General features: G+C 35.3%; 1 protein-coding gene across 12 annotated transcripts in view; it reads right to left on the reverse strand.

The window, feature by feature from the left end:
- The window catches only part of NfI (Nuclear factor I), an 849,368-nt gene that overhangs the window by 807,185 nt on the left and 21,636 nt on the right, over positions 1–20,547 (reverse strand). Inside the window, exon 1 of one of the 12 annotated variants that reach the window (XM_069838129.1) lies at positions 14,408–14,437. The exons of the other annotated variants lie outside the window; for them this stretch is intronic. Coding sequence (XP_069694230.1) covers positions 14,408–14,428 — 21 coding nt within the window. The 5' untranslated portion in view covers positions 14,429–14,437. Of the gene's footprint in view, positions 1–14,407; positions 14,438–20,547 lie in introns of those variants that run through there. 12 annotated transcript variants of the gene reach the window in all.

Genomic DNA, 20,547 nt, shown 5'->3' on the forward strand with positions numbered 1-20,547 from the left:
ACTTAAGCCAGTTTCAAAATAAAATTTTCAGATTTACAACAATTGCACGTTTAATACTGGGTGAGCAGTATAGAGCAGAACAGGTTTCACGGCCTCGCGCGGCCTTGAGTATCCCACTTCCGCGCGCATAGCCGGCCGGCCGTGAAACCTGTTCTGCTCTATTCTGTTCAACCAGAACTAGGAATGTAAGATCAATTTTCAGCAACTCTGTATTCCATTTACTTCTCCACGCTGAAAAAATTTAGAGGACGAGACTCAAGATCTAGAACCGGGAAATAACTCTGTACTTGAAATTTAACTTAATTTTAGAAATTGTAGTACGAGAATAATTTACTATTACTTTTCGATAGTAAAAAATCAATCAGAAATAGGCCCTATTCTACATAATATATTAAAATGTAATATTCACGGGACGAAGCAGTCCCTAGCCCACTGAATTCAACAAAACGAGTTGAATAGCAATTTACAGACAAAATATCTTCAAGTATCTAGAGGTTAACACCATAAAGTCATCCAAATGTAATGAATAAACGATACTTGAAAAGAGACCGTTCTTATCCACCCGGCTCTCTGTAATTATATTTCGGGTGTTGCCATTTAATTTCTTTGATATAATTCACGATATATTTCCTATTGCAACCTCAGTACAACAGTAACGTGCTTCAGCATAATATTACGTCACTGCACATTAAAGAGTGCAAGAGGGTTTTTACTTGGCATGCGATGTAAAGCTCGTGTATCTGAAAGCAATGCACTGAGACACAGCGAAAAGAAAAACTTTATTGCAACATACGAAACCAGCACGTGGATGCTTCATGGTGCCAGCCAAATGCTCCTGATACGCGATTTTACGGCTTCAAATAAATGCGTTCTTAATTACTAACATGTTCTCATGGGAAGATAAGGTCATAATGCTTTCGTCTCATTGCTTTAAGACTCAACTTGCTATAAGAAAATTCATGGCAGCAGTTTTCACAGTGTTTGCTTGAAGATAATTACTTTAAGAACCTCACTAAGTACTAACTAAACGTCTAAATAAAACTAATTTAGAATGGATTTGAAACAACACAAGATTTTCATTAAATTTTCACGGCATCATTTCTCGGCACTGATAAAGCCGAAAACATACGTATACTATATAGCCTATATGGTAATTCATAAGTATGCTTAAATTACCTGGGCGTGTTTCCAGGTGTAAAATAGAAACAAATATTGCTATTAATACTGGGTTAGAAGTGCTTCTTAGTCAGAATAATGGCCACAATTAAGTTGAAACTAATTACTTTAATTTTAAGAGTAAGATCAGAATATTTTTTTCATTCGCAACAGATGCTCAAATTCTGTACTTCCAGTCTTCACAAATATCTGAAGATTCACTCAATTCTGAGGAGTTCCTTCCTGACACCAGAGTAACCTTGGATAATCTGGCATCCATTCTATATACTTTCCTATAAGTATTCTTCATTCTTTGTAGGTGTTCCATAGAAGTATTGTATAATGAAGTATGGTGATCTGAACGGCCATGACATCGTGACACTTTATTCAATCATTTTCCAAGATTACTGTTCATCGAGATAATCTCTAACGCGACGAGAGACTATCATGTACAAACCGTTATTTTCTTCTTGAATATTAGTGGTACATTCTCAAGATGATGTATAAATTGTGTTCTGTAAGAAACGTTGAATGTTGAAGGAAACATTATTACCATTTTTATAAGAAAAGTATACCTTTTTATCAATGAATATGCAAATACTTTTACACACATTGCTTTTTAAGTGATCAACCGAATAGCAGCTCATGTACATTTTTTCAAAGGCAAAAATTCCCTTGCAAGGACGCGCGATAGCGTACCTTTCAATTGTTTCACCTCCCATTTCCTCCTGTTTCACTGCCTTTAGGGTAAACATTGGTAATTTCGTGGCAGTGGTTATTTCGTGATACTTTTTCTTTGCTCTTTTGTGAACTAACCAATGGTGTTGCGAGATCCAAATTTCCGCCAAGGGATTGCATATGTTGTCCAGTTTCCAGAAACACACAGCTAAGCTTCGTGTGACTATTGTAGTTGCTTCAGTGAGCTTTTATGTTTCGAGAGAGCAAGTTTGCGTCGACTTCTCAGGCATACAAATTTTGTGGATGTTTGTAATTACATTACAGGCTTATTACTAAAGGTAAGCATATGATATTTGGTACAAAGATTTATTGTATCTTCATTAAATTTTAGGAAATGTTTTTGGAATTTTAGATACATCCGTAGTCGCCATATAGGCTTAGCTTTACTGATAGAAATCTTAGCTGTTTGAGGCGAAATTTTGTTGAGCATTAAGTGCTACATTTTATACTATTTTTTAAATTTTATTACAATAGGAATTTTATAAGTCTGAAGACAAGATGTGATAACAAAAAAGAAAACGGAGACGCAATGGGTTCAGTGTAGCTTCTGTTTGATTTGTTATCATGCTAAGTGTCAATGATAAGTGCTAGATGACTTACTTGCAAGAATTGTGACAGAAGATGGAACATGGCTCCACCATTTTAGACCGGAGACAGAGGCAGACAATGGAGTGGCGTCATGCAAATTCACCAAAGAAATAGAAATTCAAAAGTACACCTTCGGCAGGAAACGTTATGGCTACTGTGTTTTTCGATTCAGGAGGACTCTTGCTTATGGACATCATGCCACACGGAACCACCATTAATTCTGACGGGTATGTTGCAAATCTCAAGAAACTTCTAGTTCGACTGAGTCGTGTTCGACGACATCGGGAGAAGGAGCATGTTCTGCTATTGCACGACAACGCACAGCCATATGTCAGTCACAAGACCACAGACCTGATCAGAAAATTCGGATAGACAACACTGAAACCTCCGCCTTACAGTCCTGAACTGGCACCTTGCGATTACCATCTCTTTGGTAAACTGAAGGATCTCTTCGCGGAACGAGGTTAGAAGATGACTCCCTTGTGCACGCTGCTAAAGAGTGGCTCAGACGTGTTGGTCCAGACTTTTACCGTGTTGGTCTACAGGCCCTCGTTCCTAGGTTACGTAAGGCAGTTGAAAGGGACAGGGATTATGTGGAAAAGTGACATTTTGTTCCTTAAGGACGCATCTACATTCTGTGAAAATAGCAAAGCTGTAGGATAAAAATATAATTTTTAAACAAACGTTATGCATTACTTTTGGAGTTACCCTAGTAATATAGGCTATAGTAAAGTTCGTAATAAAAGTGTTCACCCTTTCAGGGCAAAGAAGATCCCTTTTCAATTTCAATTTTTACTTTGATTTCATTCTTATTATGTGTTGATATGTATTTCTATGTTTTCTTGCTATGAATATTAGACGGAATTACTATGTTTGAAGTCTTGTAACAATAAATGAGAATTACATTTCACTTTAATGAATTTTTCCACAATTCTTCTACCTCTCACGAAATTATCAATGCAATATCACGAAATTTCCAAGGTTATCACGAAATAACCAACATTTCAGCTTAAGTTGTAAAAGTGGTTTTTGGCACATATTCAAGAACGTATCCAATCTTTTATGTCTCCAGATCTGTACAGCAAGTTATCGTCTTTTAGATGAAAAAATCGGAATAAGGATATATTTATACATTTGCATTTTAAATTAATTTTCATGAAATTATCACGAAATTACCAATGTTTACCCTACCGCACTTTATACATTGTAACAATGCAGCTACTTTCGTTTGATGTTTGACTCCCGAACTTAATTTGAATAAAAGTTAATCAAATCACAAAATGTTTCAAGTTGTAGTGTAATTGAAACTGTCTAAGTAAGAATTACATTGAAAAAAAATGTCATTGACTACTGAGAGTAATAAAATTGATTTCACATTTTTATCATAATAATACTAATGTATAGATCCAGAATTTCGATCTTTCTGTATATTTAGACTGACATAAAAATTTGTAATACGATGCTGGTCTCAATCTGCAGAAAAAGAAAGATAGAAACGCTTAGCATACATTTCATACCCTCACGCTGAAGTCGCTTGAGGGAAGGGATCTCATTCATTTGGCTCAATTATGTGTAGTTAACTTAAATAACAGAACCTTTTGGACAGCTATTCCTCCTATGAATACGAACACAAAATTTACGATATTTCTCATCATATTCTACCTAAATATAAATTCATTCATTCATACTCTCTCCCAAGACAGGTCTTTAACTGCAAACCCAGTATTTTTGCAATATTTCATATTTTCCGTCTTCTCTCTTCGCAAGCGATTGATATATACTGTATCTCAATGCTGTATATCTACCATCTGATACTTTCTTCTGCTCCGAACTTTTCTTCCGTTCATCATTTCTTCCAGTGCATCGTTCAGTAGCCAATTTCTTCTTAGCCAGTGACTCAACCAGTTTCTTTTTATCTCTTCCTGATCAGTTTGAGCGTTATTCTTTCTTCACTCACTCTTTCCATCAGAACTTCATTTCTTATTCTCTCTCTCTCTCCAATTCAAATGCTCCATTCTTCCCCATATCACATTTTAAATGCTTCTAACAGTTTCTCTTCAGTTCGTCGCAATCCATAAAGTGCCACATTCCACACAAAGCACTTCACTAACCTCTTTCTTAGTTATTTCTCTTGCGGTCAGCAGTGGCAACAAAAACTAAAGAAATAACACATACTTCCACATTTATTAATGTAAACAATAAATTGTAACTACTGCAAAAGTTGTTAATTTGAAATGCACAAGAGAATAAAAGAGAAGATTAGATGTACTTCAATTTCATACAAACTCTACCCGAAATTCTCATGGAATACATGACAGAAGCGAAATAAATTTCGATGTGAAACGTTTATATTCCTCCTACAAATTGGGGAAATGTGTAACAATTTGTATAAGACGAAGTTCCTGAAGTTCTTTAGTAGCAATAAAATTGCTTTCATTATTACATCAGCTGATAGAAGTCAGTTTCCAAATGAAATGATGATGTCACACGCTGATAAGGCAACAGCCGGCCGTGCAACTTCAAGCTACAAGAATCCAAGTTTTTTTATCTACACCTGATATATCTGTAATACTTTACTTCACATTAGAGACGTTAAAACTTCAATATGTAGCTATAGTCCAGAGTTTTGTTCCAACAACTTTCTCGGCTAAATTAGAAATTATCCAACGCAAATTCTTATCATTAAGTTCCTACAGATTACAAAAATGTCGTGAAAATTGAAGAAATTTTAAATGAAATCTAAAACAAACAATGGCCGTCAACTTCATAAATGATAACATTACTTTATTTCGGATGTCCCCTATTCTGTTTAATTATTTTACAATAAGACTATTTTGTTTATATGACGTCATTTCATTTTCGGCCAATGATGTGTAATTCAATCTTGAATTCCAACCATTCACAGTCATACATCGCGATAATTCCTGCAGCTCGATTTATCACTATCAATTTATCGCATGGTCGTTCTTTTGCTTAGTCAGTGTCGCCAACTGTTTCCACTTAAATCGATGAGCATGAATCCATTGTACTAAATAAATTGCAAAGTCCTACTTCCACATCTTCATCTTCTAATTCCATGTCCATTGTATCTATAGAAAATGACACTCCTTCATAACAATTGTTCATTTAATTAATGTATTAATCAGGTCATTTGTAATTATACTATAACATATTTAAATTAAATTATGATTTCAGCAGATAATGGAAACGTATTTCTGTTATAATAACAAGAGAAAAGCGCAGTACATGTAATTAACATTTTAAACCTCTATTTCGCTTTTCTCAGTTGCCATTACTGAATAACATTCAATTTCGCTATTGCAGTAATCGTTATTCATCTTATTTCGACTTCACAATGTCTGAATAGGTTAAGTATTCATAAATATACAATTAATAACATTTTGTGAGCGAATTTTAAGGATATATTATTTAAATTTTTATTTTATTCACGAAATAATCCTAATAAATGTCACTCGAGGTCTGAGATTTCCCAAATAAATCCACATCGGCAAATCTCAGACCTCTTGTGACATTACTATATATAAATAAATTATTTCACTAGTAGTTCTACTTTTGGTTGCAGATTTATCAAAGTCCGTACTACTGAGCATGAAAAAGAAGGGACAACCATTTGCTTACCTTTGTTACTTGTAAGTTAACTTCTAAACCGAAGTATTAGAATAATAGAATTTTCTCTAATGAGCCGCATTACAGACTGGTAGTAGGCCTATATAGTGTTTTTATAAAGTAACAATTATTTAAGCTTTGAAAAATAAATAGAAATTTGTTAGATATTTGGTTTATTTATTACACATATTTCCTAAGTTCGAGAAAATGGTTTTAAATCTTAAACAAGAATCGGTTTGATGCAATGTTATTATGAATGTGGTAGAAACTTCAATTTCGGGTTAAGGAGTTTTCGGACAAAAAATGCATCTGAGCGACTTTCCTTGTATCATGCTTTGTTATCGATCATTAATTAAAGAGAAGAGAGAAACTGGTTCAGTTCATGATAAAATGAAATTGCGAAGACCAAGAATTAGTGATATTCAGGCTGCAGAGGTTCTTCATATTAGCCAAAACCTAGCTAGAGAAAACTCGTTTGAAATATTTTACGCAAACTTCTGAAAATATGCGTTCTTGTTGTTTGAATTCAAAGAAGCTGATTAAGAACAGATACCACATTTCATTACGTGTATTATCTCAGGCGGAAATTAAACAGAAATTATCTCGAAAATTGAGTATAGATGAGGACTAGTTCACTCTCAGTGGTGGAAACAATACTCAAAATATTGTCGAATATGAACAAACACAATCCACATTAGAGTCGTGCACAACAGTTACGAAAAATATAAATTATAATTATATTGCTATTGAACGCCTGGTGTTGAAGTCAGTATGCAAAGTTCTTTCGCCTCGTGGAGTTTCTAAGTGTTCGGTTTAACGAATATTCGAATTGCTCCTCGCTCTGTGTGAGGACGACAAAGGCAGACAACATTGAGCCATGCACGAATTTCAAGAGCCCTTGCAACGACGCGATTATCAATATGTAGGTCGACTATTTAATTGATCATTCTTCTTCTCTCACTACATCCAATCAATCAATCAATCAATCAATCAATCAATGAGGGAAAAAGGCAGAGAAAACTAAAAGGTAGACCTACGTGAGCGAGCGTTTTTGCAAGGACTCTTGGGAATAATCTTCACATTTATGTCAGCTCCTAGCCTAAAAACCACTTGTCTCAGTGGATGACACTATGTCGTTTTATAAATTTTTCAATTCAGTAAAATTACTTAATGTCTGATCGTAATCAGGATTTGTGCTATGGAAAATCTGCAATGAAACAGGATTAAAAATTATGATTTAAGGCTTTTCACAGTACAAATATGGAAACAAACTTAAAGAAACAAGACCTATTGGTAGATACAGAAAACTCTGATGGGATATCTTTGAAAGCGGAAGAGGGAGTTCTATTGCTTCATCCGGGAAGTGATGACGGAGAAGAAGAAATTCAAGGTGTTTAATTTGGTACAAGCATTTAGCGTCGTTTTTAGCTTTATTTATTTATTTATTTATTTATTTATTTATTTATAGTTGCTATGACTCCTAGGTCATATCGCGACTATCAGTATTTTAACATTTAAAATGTATTTGGTGTTGTAATACGTCTATTGTTCCGTTGTAATTGCGGTTCTATGCGGCATTTACCTTTTATTTAACTGAAAATTAGTTATAATCAATTAAAGAAACCAACGGAAAAAAAAACAGTAGACCAGATTGGTCGGCACCATGCACAGCATTTTGCAGATACTGTCTTGGAATATTGGCAATTTCTTGCGACATGGCAGTTGCAGTACGGTTGTTGGATGTGTCAGGAAAACTCGTTCTATAAGGTAACCCCACAACCAAAAGTCGGCCGGATTGAAATCTGGAGGTTGTGGAGGCCACATTGTTGGAAAGTGCCTACTGATGACACGATCGCCAAACATATAGGTAATTAATTGTTTTGCAGGGATAAAGATGTGGGGTGGAGCTCCATCTTGCATGAAGATTGTTTTCCATATCGTGATTCCTCAGTCTAGGGATGACGAAGTTCTGTAACATGCTGTAGTAGCGTTCCCCGTTTACTATAACAGTCTGTCTTATTGCATTATTGTCCACCACACCGGTGGAGTAATGGTTAGCGCGTCTGGCCGGGAAACTAGGTGGCCCGGATTCGATTCCCGGTCGGGGCAAGTTACCTGGTTGACGTTTTTCCGGGGTTTTCCCTCAACCCAATATGAGCAAATGCTGTGTAACTTTCGGTGCTGGACCCCGGACTCATTTCAACGGCATTATCACCTTCATCTCACTCAAACACTAAATAACCTACGATGTTGATAAAACGTCGTAAAATAACCTACTAAAAAGTAATGGTGGAGTTAACACGCGTAATTGAGGTTCGTTCTTCGACCAAACTCATCAGTAGGCCTAGGCACTTTTCAACAATGTCGCCTCCGCGATCTCCAGATTTCAATCCGGCCGACTTTTGGTTGTGGGGTTACCTTAAAGAATGAGTTTTCCTGACACATCCAACAATCCTACTGCAACTGAAAGATGCCATCTCGCAAGAATGCCAAGTCACTATGTACAAAATGCTGTGCATGATGTCGTAGACAGAATGCTGTACGTTGAACAAGAGAACGGCTGACATCTTCGCAATGTTTTGTAAACCCCATTGTTTGCCCGATACTGTGATGTTTTTGTTTTTTCCCTATCTCAAATATTATAATAGGCTATTTATAGCGGTTTAATGTTTGAACTGACTTTTGAAATAACCCATACTTCAAAGACTTAAGAAATTGTGGTGATATATTTTCTTTCTGGATATAATGGCGAAATGAGGCCGAGGATTCGCCTTACAGTTGAGGGAAACCTCGAAAAAAAAAAACAAGTACGCAAAGAGACCAAGTAGGAATCGAACTCACGCCCAAGCACAGTCCCAGATCAGCAGGTAAATGCTCCACTGCCTGTGCTACGCCGGTGGCTGAAAGCTTTGTTATTACAGCTAATAATTAAATCCGCTATTCTCTCTCAGACTAGTGCAAAAAGCATCGGATATTCGAACTATGAAAACATTGTTAGTGCAGCGCTATAGCCGTGTAGTCTAAAGGCCCATTCACAATGAAAATTAAACATAACCGTAACATAAACACAGAAGTTTGCGCCCAGGCTACCAAATGATTCACATAAGCATTGACATAAACATTACAGTAAGAAATTAACATGAAAGTTTGCAAACTCCAAACTTTCATGCTTATGCTTACGTGATTTGTAAACAGAACACAATCGCGGAGCGCTGAAGTATACGACAGAATATGAGGAAATGGCGTCGTTGTTATGTTTCCATTGTTACCAAGTATGTTTGCTGTTATGTTTATGTTCCCATCGTGAATGATGTTTTGACTTCTTGATTTTACCGTAACGTTTATATTCTTAAGTTAACGCTTTCGTTATGTTTAATTTTCATTGTGAATAAGCCTTAAGGCTTCATGCTTTTGACTAGCGGTGCGAAATAAGAGCTAGTTTTGAGTTCTCATTAACGAAGAAATTTTTCCAAGAAAAATTTGGCCATTCAACGTGCCAATCCAGGATCGTCATGAAAATGGAGGTTTACTATGAGTAGCAAAATCCGATTACTAAACCAGATAACCTAAAACGATGTCTGGGGGGGGGGGAGGGGCATATTGTACATTGTCCGCGTTCAATGATCGTTCACTTCTGCTGAGATATGTGGATCTGGCTCTCGATAGATTGTCAAACGACGGATTTAATTTATTAGACTTAAAAAAATGAACACATTTTTAATGGTAAAAATATCTTAAAATATAGCTTACTAATTGAAAGTTCAGTAAGTTCTGTAACAAATTCTTTAGAATTTCTTTAAACGAATGCTATTGTTTTACACACACATTATGGCATTTTTGCTTGATTATTTCACGACGCTGTATTAACTACTGGGTTATTTAAAAGGGATCGAGAGATGAAGAAACTAAGATAAGAAGTCAAGATTCTGCAAGAACTGGAAGGAATGAAGGCACATTGGCGACACCGAATAGAGGCAGGCCTACATCAGTGGGAGGAAGTAAGGGACAGAAAAGTTATAAATTAAGAGGTTGGTGCATGAGTGATAAAACATAGGAAAGTGATAAAGTGGAAATGGTGATGGTGACAGAAAAGACGGTAAGGCAAGGGAATATTAGTGAAAAAGAATAAGATACAAGTAATAAGCAGGGAGTGAAAATAAGTAAATAGTGATAGAAATATAATAAAGAAAGTGGGAATGAAAATTTAATAAAAGTGTAGAAACTATTTCGTCTGAAAATATACAGATTAGATTAGTGGGAATAAGTGGTGAGTGAACGTTAGTGATTCAAGTGAATAGATAAGTTACTATGTAAGAGTTCAACTTAATGTAAACAATGTTGGGAACAATTACTAAGGAATTGAGAGAAGTGATTGTTAAGTTAAATGAGATTAGTAAGAATAAGATAGATAATTAGGAAAGGGAGGGGTAACTAGAGAAAGAAGAGAGGGAAACAGAGGGGAGAGACGTGACAGAAAAGTCATCAGGGTCATTTATATGAAAGAGTCGGATGTTAAAAAAGCGTAAGCATAATATATAACCAAGGGAGCGATGACACTGTATACAGAAATGTGAAGGGCCATCACGATCGATGTAAGCTGAGGGAATAAAATATATCATATCAACTACTGGGTTATTTAGCATCGATGAAATTGGTGATAGTGAGATGGTATTTGTCGAGATAAGGTCGAGGAATCGCCATAGATTACCTGACATTCGCCTTACATTTGGAGAAAACCTCGGAAGGAACACAACCAAGTACTCAGTCCAAACGAGAATCGAACCCACGCCCGAGCGCAACTCCGTATCAATAGGCAAACGCACTACCGCCTAAGCTACGCTGGTTGCCATTATTGTGTTGAAAATTTTAAAACATTGATATACTTATAATTCTCCAATTGGTAAGTACAAATAACATTAATTCCACGGGATACGTAAAAAAAAAATAATTAACAATGCATATGAAGTAAAAACTTGCAGACATGGCAGTCAAGAATCAAGGCAGAAATAATTAACACTAGGAACTTTGAGAACGTAACTTTTTTAAAGCCATTTCCTTGCAAATGTATGCGTTAACATCTCGCTTAACGGTGTAATGTTCCCGTCCATCAAAGTGGTCATCAACACTTCAAGATGCAAATATTTTATTCCCACGAAACTGATCCACAATAATTTTAAACGTCATGTCAATGTAATTACTATGTAAAATTTTTCGCATTATACACGTTGCTTAATATAATCATTTTTTTGTCTTAGTGCAGAACGGTTTATAGCAACACGTTGAAGGAGCTTGTAAGTCGGTTCAATGGACGATTTATTTAAGCTATAACTCCTACTCTGAACACAAGTTGGATTTATGAAGTAATTGGTTCTATCCAAATTTAAATAAAGCCTAACGCAAAAAAGTCATTGTAACGGTAGATTACACCTTCGACCATAAAACTAAATACTTTAAAATTAGAACCTGTAAAGTGTGAAGGCATAGGAATGTGTAATAAATTTCTCATTTTCACGGACACACAAAGCTACTCAAGAAGAACTAATACGTCATACAGTCAACTCTGAATACAGTGAACTCGGTTATAGTGAACATTCGGCTATAGTGAACCTAAATCGTTGGTCCCGTCCCTCATACATTAAAAAGTACATTAATATTTCCGTTTATAGTGAACCTTAAAAATTTAAGATACAAGAGTTGTATCCTGACAAGTTCTTGTTTGAAGTCAGAGCTTCATGTATAAATTTGAAAGAATGTGTTGAGAACAACAGCCTAAGTTTCTTACTCCTTTAGTCAAGAGACAAAGACAGGTTTAGTGATTAATAGACAATGAGCTGTACTGTAAATCCCGGCAACGCGTGACGACTTTGCCTCAAACCACCGTCGAAGGATTGCCTTCAGTTCTCAGGCACATTACTCTACTGTTATTTCTAATCCTCCACCGTCACAGGATTGTCTTTTGTTCTTAGAAACATTTCCATTATGACGGAAAATGAAATTGACTTCTTTTATTAAAAGGGGACGAACATTATATCCAGAACATAAATGAAGGTAAGATTCCGATGTTTTTCAAACTCTATCAACCACCTCTCAGTTACCATTAAGTGACCCAGCAAATTTCAAGGCTGAGTACGCAGTCATACCATAACAGCGTTTGTCATTTCTGTCTTATCAATCTGTTTCTAGTGTTCGAACAGTGAATGTACTGTATAAAAATGTCGAAGCGTAAAGTGTTTCTTTGGGAGATAGGCGACCATTATGAGTGAAATTGAAAGAAGTCTTTCGCAAGCGGACATGGGTCGACAGCTAAATCAACTGTAACAGTATACAGTGTAATCTATTCCACAAATATGAAATATTTTAATTACTGTATAGTATTTTAATTTCATTTTCACAATTTCATGCATTCCTGTCATTTGCGATTGGGGAAGAAACACTTCGGATTTAGTGAATCTCGGATATTGTGAACGAAATATGCAAGTCCGCAGAGGTTCGCTATAACAGGAGTTGACTGTATTTTGTTCCAACAGAAGTCAGAAAGAATCTTTTCCTTAATCTGAAATAAATGCAGAACGTAAAGTGACCTATGGTTTTCGTTCTAAGAAGTGATTTTATGCTGTGAAAGGAACAATAAATGTTAGTATTGTCTGGCTCTTTCTGAAGCCGATTTTAAGAAACTTGAGGTTATTTCTTTGCTTTCAGTACATATATTATGGGATTTATAGTATATTTTCACGGTTCTTTATAACACACCGCAAAATATTTAGTTGCCAACATGTTAAAGCTTAAAAATTCTCGATCTACTAGCTTCCGTTACTCTATTTATTTCCAATTTTTTCTTAGTTTATATAACGTACTTTAAGCTTGTGGTAACAAAACAATTTTAAACATTTTCGCAACGATCTATTCTACCATCTTTCATAAGGTAACCGTGAAAATATATTAGAAATTAAATAAAATATCTACTCAAGGCTACTACAAATAACATTAAATTTATCACAATCCACTCCACAAAGAACAAAATGACACTAACCTTTTTGATCCATTTATCACATAGAATCACTCCTTAACGGGCAAAGTGCTAAGATACTTCCACCATGATTTAATAATCCTGACACATCAAATATTAAGAATTTTATGCAAAATCATTTGCAGAAGCCAAAATACTTCATTGTAATTTTTATTTATTATAATATAATTTGGCCTACATGTTGTCACTAAAGTCTTTGGGATTAGGAACAAAAATTCAATGCTCATTCCAAGACAAAGGAATTGTGATTCAACAAACTACAGAAAAAATTATGTACTGTAGCATTGTACCACAGATGCAGAAACATCTAATGTGTCGCAGTTGTATTATCTGTAGTAATTGCAAGAGTGCAATTTAATAATATTATTCAATGAATAAAATTGCATAACCGAATTACGTAAAAGATAATTATTATGAAACACAGCAATAAGACATGTTTCCTTGTACTTAAGTCAAAAAACAAACTGCTATCTACCACGACATATTAAATACTATTCCCAGCTACTCAGAGCAGAGTACCGGAAATACGAAACAACAATACTTAACCTCAAAAGTAAGAAAGCTGAAATGTTACATTAAAAGAATAAAAACACGAAAGCTTTTTACAGGCATATATTTATTACTTGAAGTTACAGACACTGAAAACGCAATTTTCAAAGTTAAGCCCTTTGGGCTCGTGAAATTATCAGTAAGATTAAACAGCACTCGCTCAATTACTACAGATTACTTGTCCAATATTGTAAAAGGCGTCGTATGAGATAAGACGCTTCCTTACAAAGCGTCTAATCAAGAAACACAACTGTGATTGGTTGATTTTAAGGTGTTTCTGAAACGTTATTGGCCAATATCGCAAATTCATCCTATTAGTTGAATAGTTAGGGAAAACAAATACAGGGAACTTAGGCCTATATATTGGATCCGTCACGAAGAACATTTCTCCAGATGATCGGAGAATATCTCCTGGTAACGGATCGTACATATATCTTGTCCTTCCGTTTCTTTTCCTGGTAAAGACAATATAGGCCCTATAGCTCATAAACGATTAATCTTTCTACATCTAGGAAATAGTGCGAAAATTAAAAAAAAAGTGTCGTAGGCCTTATCATGTTAGGCGTAAATCTTACACAACCAAAAACAAATAGCTTATTTATAAATGTATAACATTAACTGAAAGAGTATTATTGGAAAAGTTTTAAAGTTAGGAAGCATTAACAGTTAACGCCTATTTTGCCCCAGCATTACAACCTCTAGTCCTACCACCACCAGAATTACCATAAATTCCGTCATTGTCATTTTCTTTGTCTTCTTCACCGTATATATTGCCACTGCCATCATCATTTGACCGTTCTAGCCCATATTCCATCCCTATTGAGAGAATACAGATTGCGTTTACTTTTTATTTGTAACTCATGATAAGGGATTTCCTACTTTATCTACAGGTATTAGTACATTCCACACAAAGATGAAGATGATGATAATGATGATGATACGAGGGAGGAAAAAACGCACTCAAAGGTAGGCGGGAAATAGGATTTGGAGCTGCGAGGAAGAAATTGTGTGAGCTCCAACCAGATAGTTCATTTGTCTCAACCCCTAGGTCGCCCTTTCATTGAAGGAATGCAGAAAATTTTTGAAAGGAAACCCAAAAAGACGTGTATAACCTCTTAGGTCCCATTTTAAAGCGGGAAATGTTCCAGAGCACCATCCGATGCAAGATTTTGGAGAAGCAGGGAATGATCGCTTTAGGTATTAGCCGTGACTTATAACAGACAATGGCGAGGATTGTACTCCTTTCTAGCTAAGGGAATGAGCCCTTGTACTCAGTGTCAGAAGGCCAAAAATCGCTCGTCCACAGCTGCCAAAAGGCACGTGAGAAGCAAAATCTCACACAAGAAAATTACATTATAGAATTTCTGAAGTGATACTGTATTCACTATATATTTTAAATGGTTAATTATTGAACGACGTTACCTGAATTCCATCCATATCTAGCGCCGATGGAATTTTGGTGATAGCAATATAAGCCTAATATATTGGCAAAATGGGTACTGAGGTTTCGCCGTGGAAATTACCTGACATTCGGCAAGTAATCTGGAAACCATTGGAGAATTCACTCACAAGCAAGGTATCAGCCCAAGCATATACGTCTATATGAATTAATAAAGTGTACTTATCACTAATTAAATCCCGTGTTCGATTTTGAATGGGAGCTTGCGGCACTTTTTTCTGAGGTCAATATCGCGGAGCGAGTTTAATTCTCAGGGCGTTGATAAATTATGTAGACCAAGTCTGTTGTTGATATGTATATTGCTATTATTGTTTTGTCAACAAATGAATGCAGCCTTTTATTAAAAGCAGCGAGTAAATGTTGTCCACGTGATTCTTACAAATAAAATTAATTAAATTTATATATTTCTTCGGGGTGAAATGAATTTCACAACTTAGTAGCACTACAAACATTCTTGAAACTTACTTTCGCAAAAGAGTTTTAGTTGGAGAAAAGTATCAGTATGACGTTGATCATTGTGTGAAAAAATTTCTGGCCAATTGGCCACAATTCCAGCAAATTCCTCGACGAAACCTTCTCAGAATTGTTAACATTTTCTTGTCCATGTGACAAAACATTATATGTTTTTAAAAACGGACATAGGCATTAATTTAAAAAATAAATAAAAAGTAAAAACTAGTTAAGTGCGAAACTCAGACATTCCAAATATCACTAATTGAGGCGCTGACATGGGAAAGGTAGTAACTGCCAGAAACAAAATTTTTCAGGGGAAGCAAAACACAAATTTATGAACATTTTCTCACTTACATTATTACAGAAACTGCTTTAAATGAAACGCATAGACTCATGTTTGTGTTACATATGAAATTTGAAAAGTCTGGCACAGATTTATCTGTGAAATCCTATTTTATGACAATACAACATTGAAATCACTCCTTAGCCAAACTGAGAATTAACGTTATTTATACATTACGCACAAATTTTTCGGTAAAATGCATGGTACTTTTCATCGAGAAAGTCTAACATAGATAACAAGTCTCTCTTTTTGGCATCAGGGACGACTGGTCTTCTTTCAAGGCGTTGCAAGCACTGCAAGTTAGTGATTGACGTTAATGACTGTCCCTTCTTAAAAATCCTGTGCTCTGTCCACATTTCAAGGTCATTAAATGACTGTCTTGTTTTTATTAGAGGAAAATCAGCTCTTGAGAGTCTAATCCAGTTGAGGGTGCTGATTTTGATAGGAGTTGTATTCAAAAACTTGTCACACTCTGCAGAAAAGTTGAAGAAATCCTCATCCTTCATCATTATTACATTATTAGGCCTTATCTCTTCTGGAACCATGGTCTTGCATCTTTTTTTTTTCTCTATGATGCCAAATTCCCTATCACATGGCATGTAGGAATGTTCTGAAACCAGGAATTTCAAGTCCACTGAATCAAAATGTTTCTTGGCAATAATGTAAATCAGGACCATTAGAATCATCCGATTCTTATTCTGCCTGCACAGTTATCAGCCCATATTTGTCTAGACACACTCTGATGCTGTAAAGGAGTTACTACCTTCTCCGCGCCAACAGCTGTGCACATACAACTTACAACATCTAATAACTACGTTTCCAAATTCGTTTCATTACATACGGACATACTACCTTCTCTGTGCCATTGGCATGGCCATTTACTACCTTCTCAATGAAAAACCTAAAAATTCGAATTTTTGGCAGTTACGACCTTTCCCATGTCATTGCCTCAATTATGAAATCAGCAAAATCGTCTTTTATTAGGTTCGGCAAACAAACCTATGACGTCGTGAACATAAGTCAAGTGCCTAAAGCTCCAAATCAAAAACGAACACGGGGTATAACATCACTGCATTATCACAACAATAAGAACATTACTTAACTAATACAAGTAAGATTGTTTCATGTGGAAAACAATCGCTTACAGCCATAACCACGATCCAAAAGATATCATAAGTCAGAAAACCATAAGGAAATATTTTGTGGTTCAAGGAGGAGAATTTTGTAATGAAGACAAGAAACAGTCAGTGTGAGGTGTGAAATGGTTCCTATTCACAATAGACTTACAGGCCTATGTTCCAAAATCTATAAAAGAAATGTGTAGGAAGTATCGTAAATTGCATTCAATTGAATACAATTGTAATAATTATCTGTTTGGTTGCTTTCAATTGAAAATTATGTTTATGCAAAAAGCATTCAACCTGTGCGGCATGGTTTCTTCAAGAAAAGTATACATTTCAAAATAAATTTATGTACCGTGTAAATAATAAATAGGGTAGGCTACACACGCAGAATTTCACATATACTCAACATAATTTAAACTTTGCTTTGTAATTGGTTTACAAGGTAAAATGCAATCATAGTCCAAGCGACTATTTATTACATATTTTTATTATAACATCAGTTATGTTTCCCATTAGCTGCAGAATAAAGTGAATTATTCACCAATAAAAAAAAGGTAAAGGTATCCCCTTAACATGCCATGAAGGCACTTGGGGGGCATGGAGGTAGAGCCCCATGCTTTCCATGACCTCGGCACTAGAATGAGGTGGTGTGGTCGGCACCACGCTCTGACCGCCTTTTACCCCCGGGAAAGACCCGGTACTCAATTTTATAGGAGGCTGAGTGAACCTCGGGGCCGTTCTGAAAGTTTGGCAACGAGAAAAAATCCTGTCACCACCTGGGATCGAAGCCCGGACCTTTCAATCCGTAGCCACCTGCTCTACCAACTGAGCTACCCGGCCGCCAGTATTCACCAATACAATCAGAATAATTCAAATTCACGTTCTATATTTAAAACTTCTTCAAGCTTCAAATTTCAACGATAAAATGCAAACCTCTTAAGCTGTAAGTTTGACGAGTAAGTATGAAATACAACTGAGAATATAAAGCATGACAAAGTATTTTTCGGTACAAAGGAGAGTAACTTGTATCTCTATTTATAGATTGAATCTGTGGAAAATTTGCATTTTATACCATTTTTCAATTTACAAGACACTTAAGGGAACATTAAAATGATTACAGTGGAAGATTGCAATTATGATAAACGTCAACAGCAAAATCACGCACTGAGTTGTTCAATTTAAAGTGTCGTTCATATTTTGTTTAAATGAGTATTAAAATTTAAGATATTTACTTCAGAACCCTTTCCTGCCGACCTCAGTATCGCATACTGATGTTGCTAGCTTCAAATTTAAACATTTGAATACAAGTGTTCCAGAGATGCAATACATGTCAGAACCATTCTGTTTCTTTCACATATAGGAATATTCAAACAGAAAGAAAAATAAAAAAATTGAACTCTGTTTAAGCCTGAGATTTATAGTCCGTTAATATTTCCGAAAATAATATAGGCCTAACAGGGGAAATGTTATATTCTGAAAATAACGACTCTCTCGAATTACTTCGAAGCCGAACAGAGAACTGGGTTATTCCTTCAGTAAAAATTTCATTTGTGTATAAATGCAGTTTCTGATAAGTCATCTACTTCTTAAGGCAAAGGGATATATTATAGTTACATTGGTCACAACATAATATAAATCAATTGATTAAGGTCACTGTTTGTTATACAAATTTAGAAAGATATGTTGATACAAGTTATTTTCTTGAAAATGGTTTCTTTATTAATTTCATTTTCTCCTTCATCTAGTCCTGTACGCCTATTAGATCTCACTGGTCAGTTATGATCTCAAATCCATCGTCGTACCGATGGTCACACACTCCTTTGGCCAGAAAGTACACATTTGACTTTGCTTTTAGTTTTCTTCTATTATACATAGGGAGAATACGTTCTTTCAGCATTTCCTACACTGATGTACTATACAACATTTATTACATGTTCTACTTAAGAGTTCCTTCAAGATAGGCCCATTTTCAGATATTTTCTTGCAGCCTACAGAGTCTGTAACCAGCTTTTCTGCGCCCAAAGCGCATTTCCCTAATATGCCCTACATTTTTAGTCTCCTTTCATCTCGTCCATGTCTCATTACCAGATAAGAGTGGGCCTGACCAGAATTTTGTGCGGTTTCGGCCTGATATGTCGTTGGACAAGTGATGTTTTAAATGTACTGTTTATTATTCCTGTTACTTTGATATAATTATTTCGTTTTGCAGATGTGGAGACTTTTTCTAGAATAGAAGACCTCCCTTGAAAAACAGTGTAAGTTCAAATTGAAATATATGACTTCGGAGGAAAAAGCAATCTTTTAGCATTAATTTCCGTCTCGATGAATGCCATGACCTTTCTTTTATCCAGAGAAATTCACATATATTCACTTCCTATTAAATAAAGATTGTTAACTGATATGCCATCTTCAGAATGTGCCATCAACAGTTTGTAATCCGCAAATAGTAGTGTTTCAACTGTGATATTTATATTTTACAATTAGCCTACCATTTCCACTTGCCATTAAATTACTTACTTTTATGAATCAAATTTTGGTTTGATAACAGTTAATAGTATGAAATTATTATAAATTAATCTTCACTCAGTTGCGAAAAAATCTTCAACTAAAGTCCAGACCTAAGTAGTCAAATTATTCACTCAACACTCACTACTAGTAATTGACATTGAAATAAATTTCTAACATTAAAGGGAGTGTAAGAAAGAAGCAATGCTAACCTGCAAATAACAGAATTATTTTCACGCAAATAAAGTAATTTCAGCTTTCCTGCTAACCTAACGAAAAACGATAGACCTCTCTTGTATGGATGGTTTTTGATCATATTCGGATCTACACTGTATGAGTCAATTTACCCCGAAATAATATACATGTGAAGTGTTAAGCTTTTCTAGAAGAACTATGGGAACTGTAGGCCTATTTAAATACACCACGTAGAGATTTACACGAAATCGGTTTTAACTGGGGTATCAAAGGATTCCAACATATTTCAAATGCAGTAGTAGTCCATCCCTTCAAAGATTTTCATGCCAGAGAATCTATTACTTATAAGCATTTCTTTAATAAACTACTCCAGTAAAAAATTAAAGTATTTATACAAACGTATAAAAAGTATAAAATCTAAAAAAAAAAAAAAATGTAGTAGAGCTATTCAGTTCTGGTATTTGTAGCATTATGACTCGGAATTAGAATTGGCTTATGCAAAAATCTGGAGACTTCGAAATATGTGTTATAGTCTATTTAATTTGCAAATTTAATGTAACATTATTCGCTAAAAATACGGAGGAATACAATTTCTTTCATTTTATTTAAAACATGTATTTCTCACACCACTTCGCAAAGTAATCCCACGAATTCAACTTTCATTCTAATCACAATCTATTCACAAGCCAGGCAGGAACAACCAGGAAAAAGATTTGAAAATGGATACATTTGCAACACTATAACGTCCTCTCACATGCCATCCGTTGGCAGTAAGTGCCGTTAA

Source organism: Periplaneta americana, chromosome 10, assembly GCF_040183065.1.
Source record: "Periplaneta americana isolate PAMFEO1 chromosome 10, P.americana_PAMFEO1_priV1, whole genome shotgun sequence".
Taxonomy (NCBI): Eukaryota; Metazoa; Arthropoda; class Insecta; order Blattodea; family Blattidae; genus Periplaneta; species Periplaneta americana.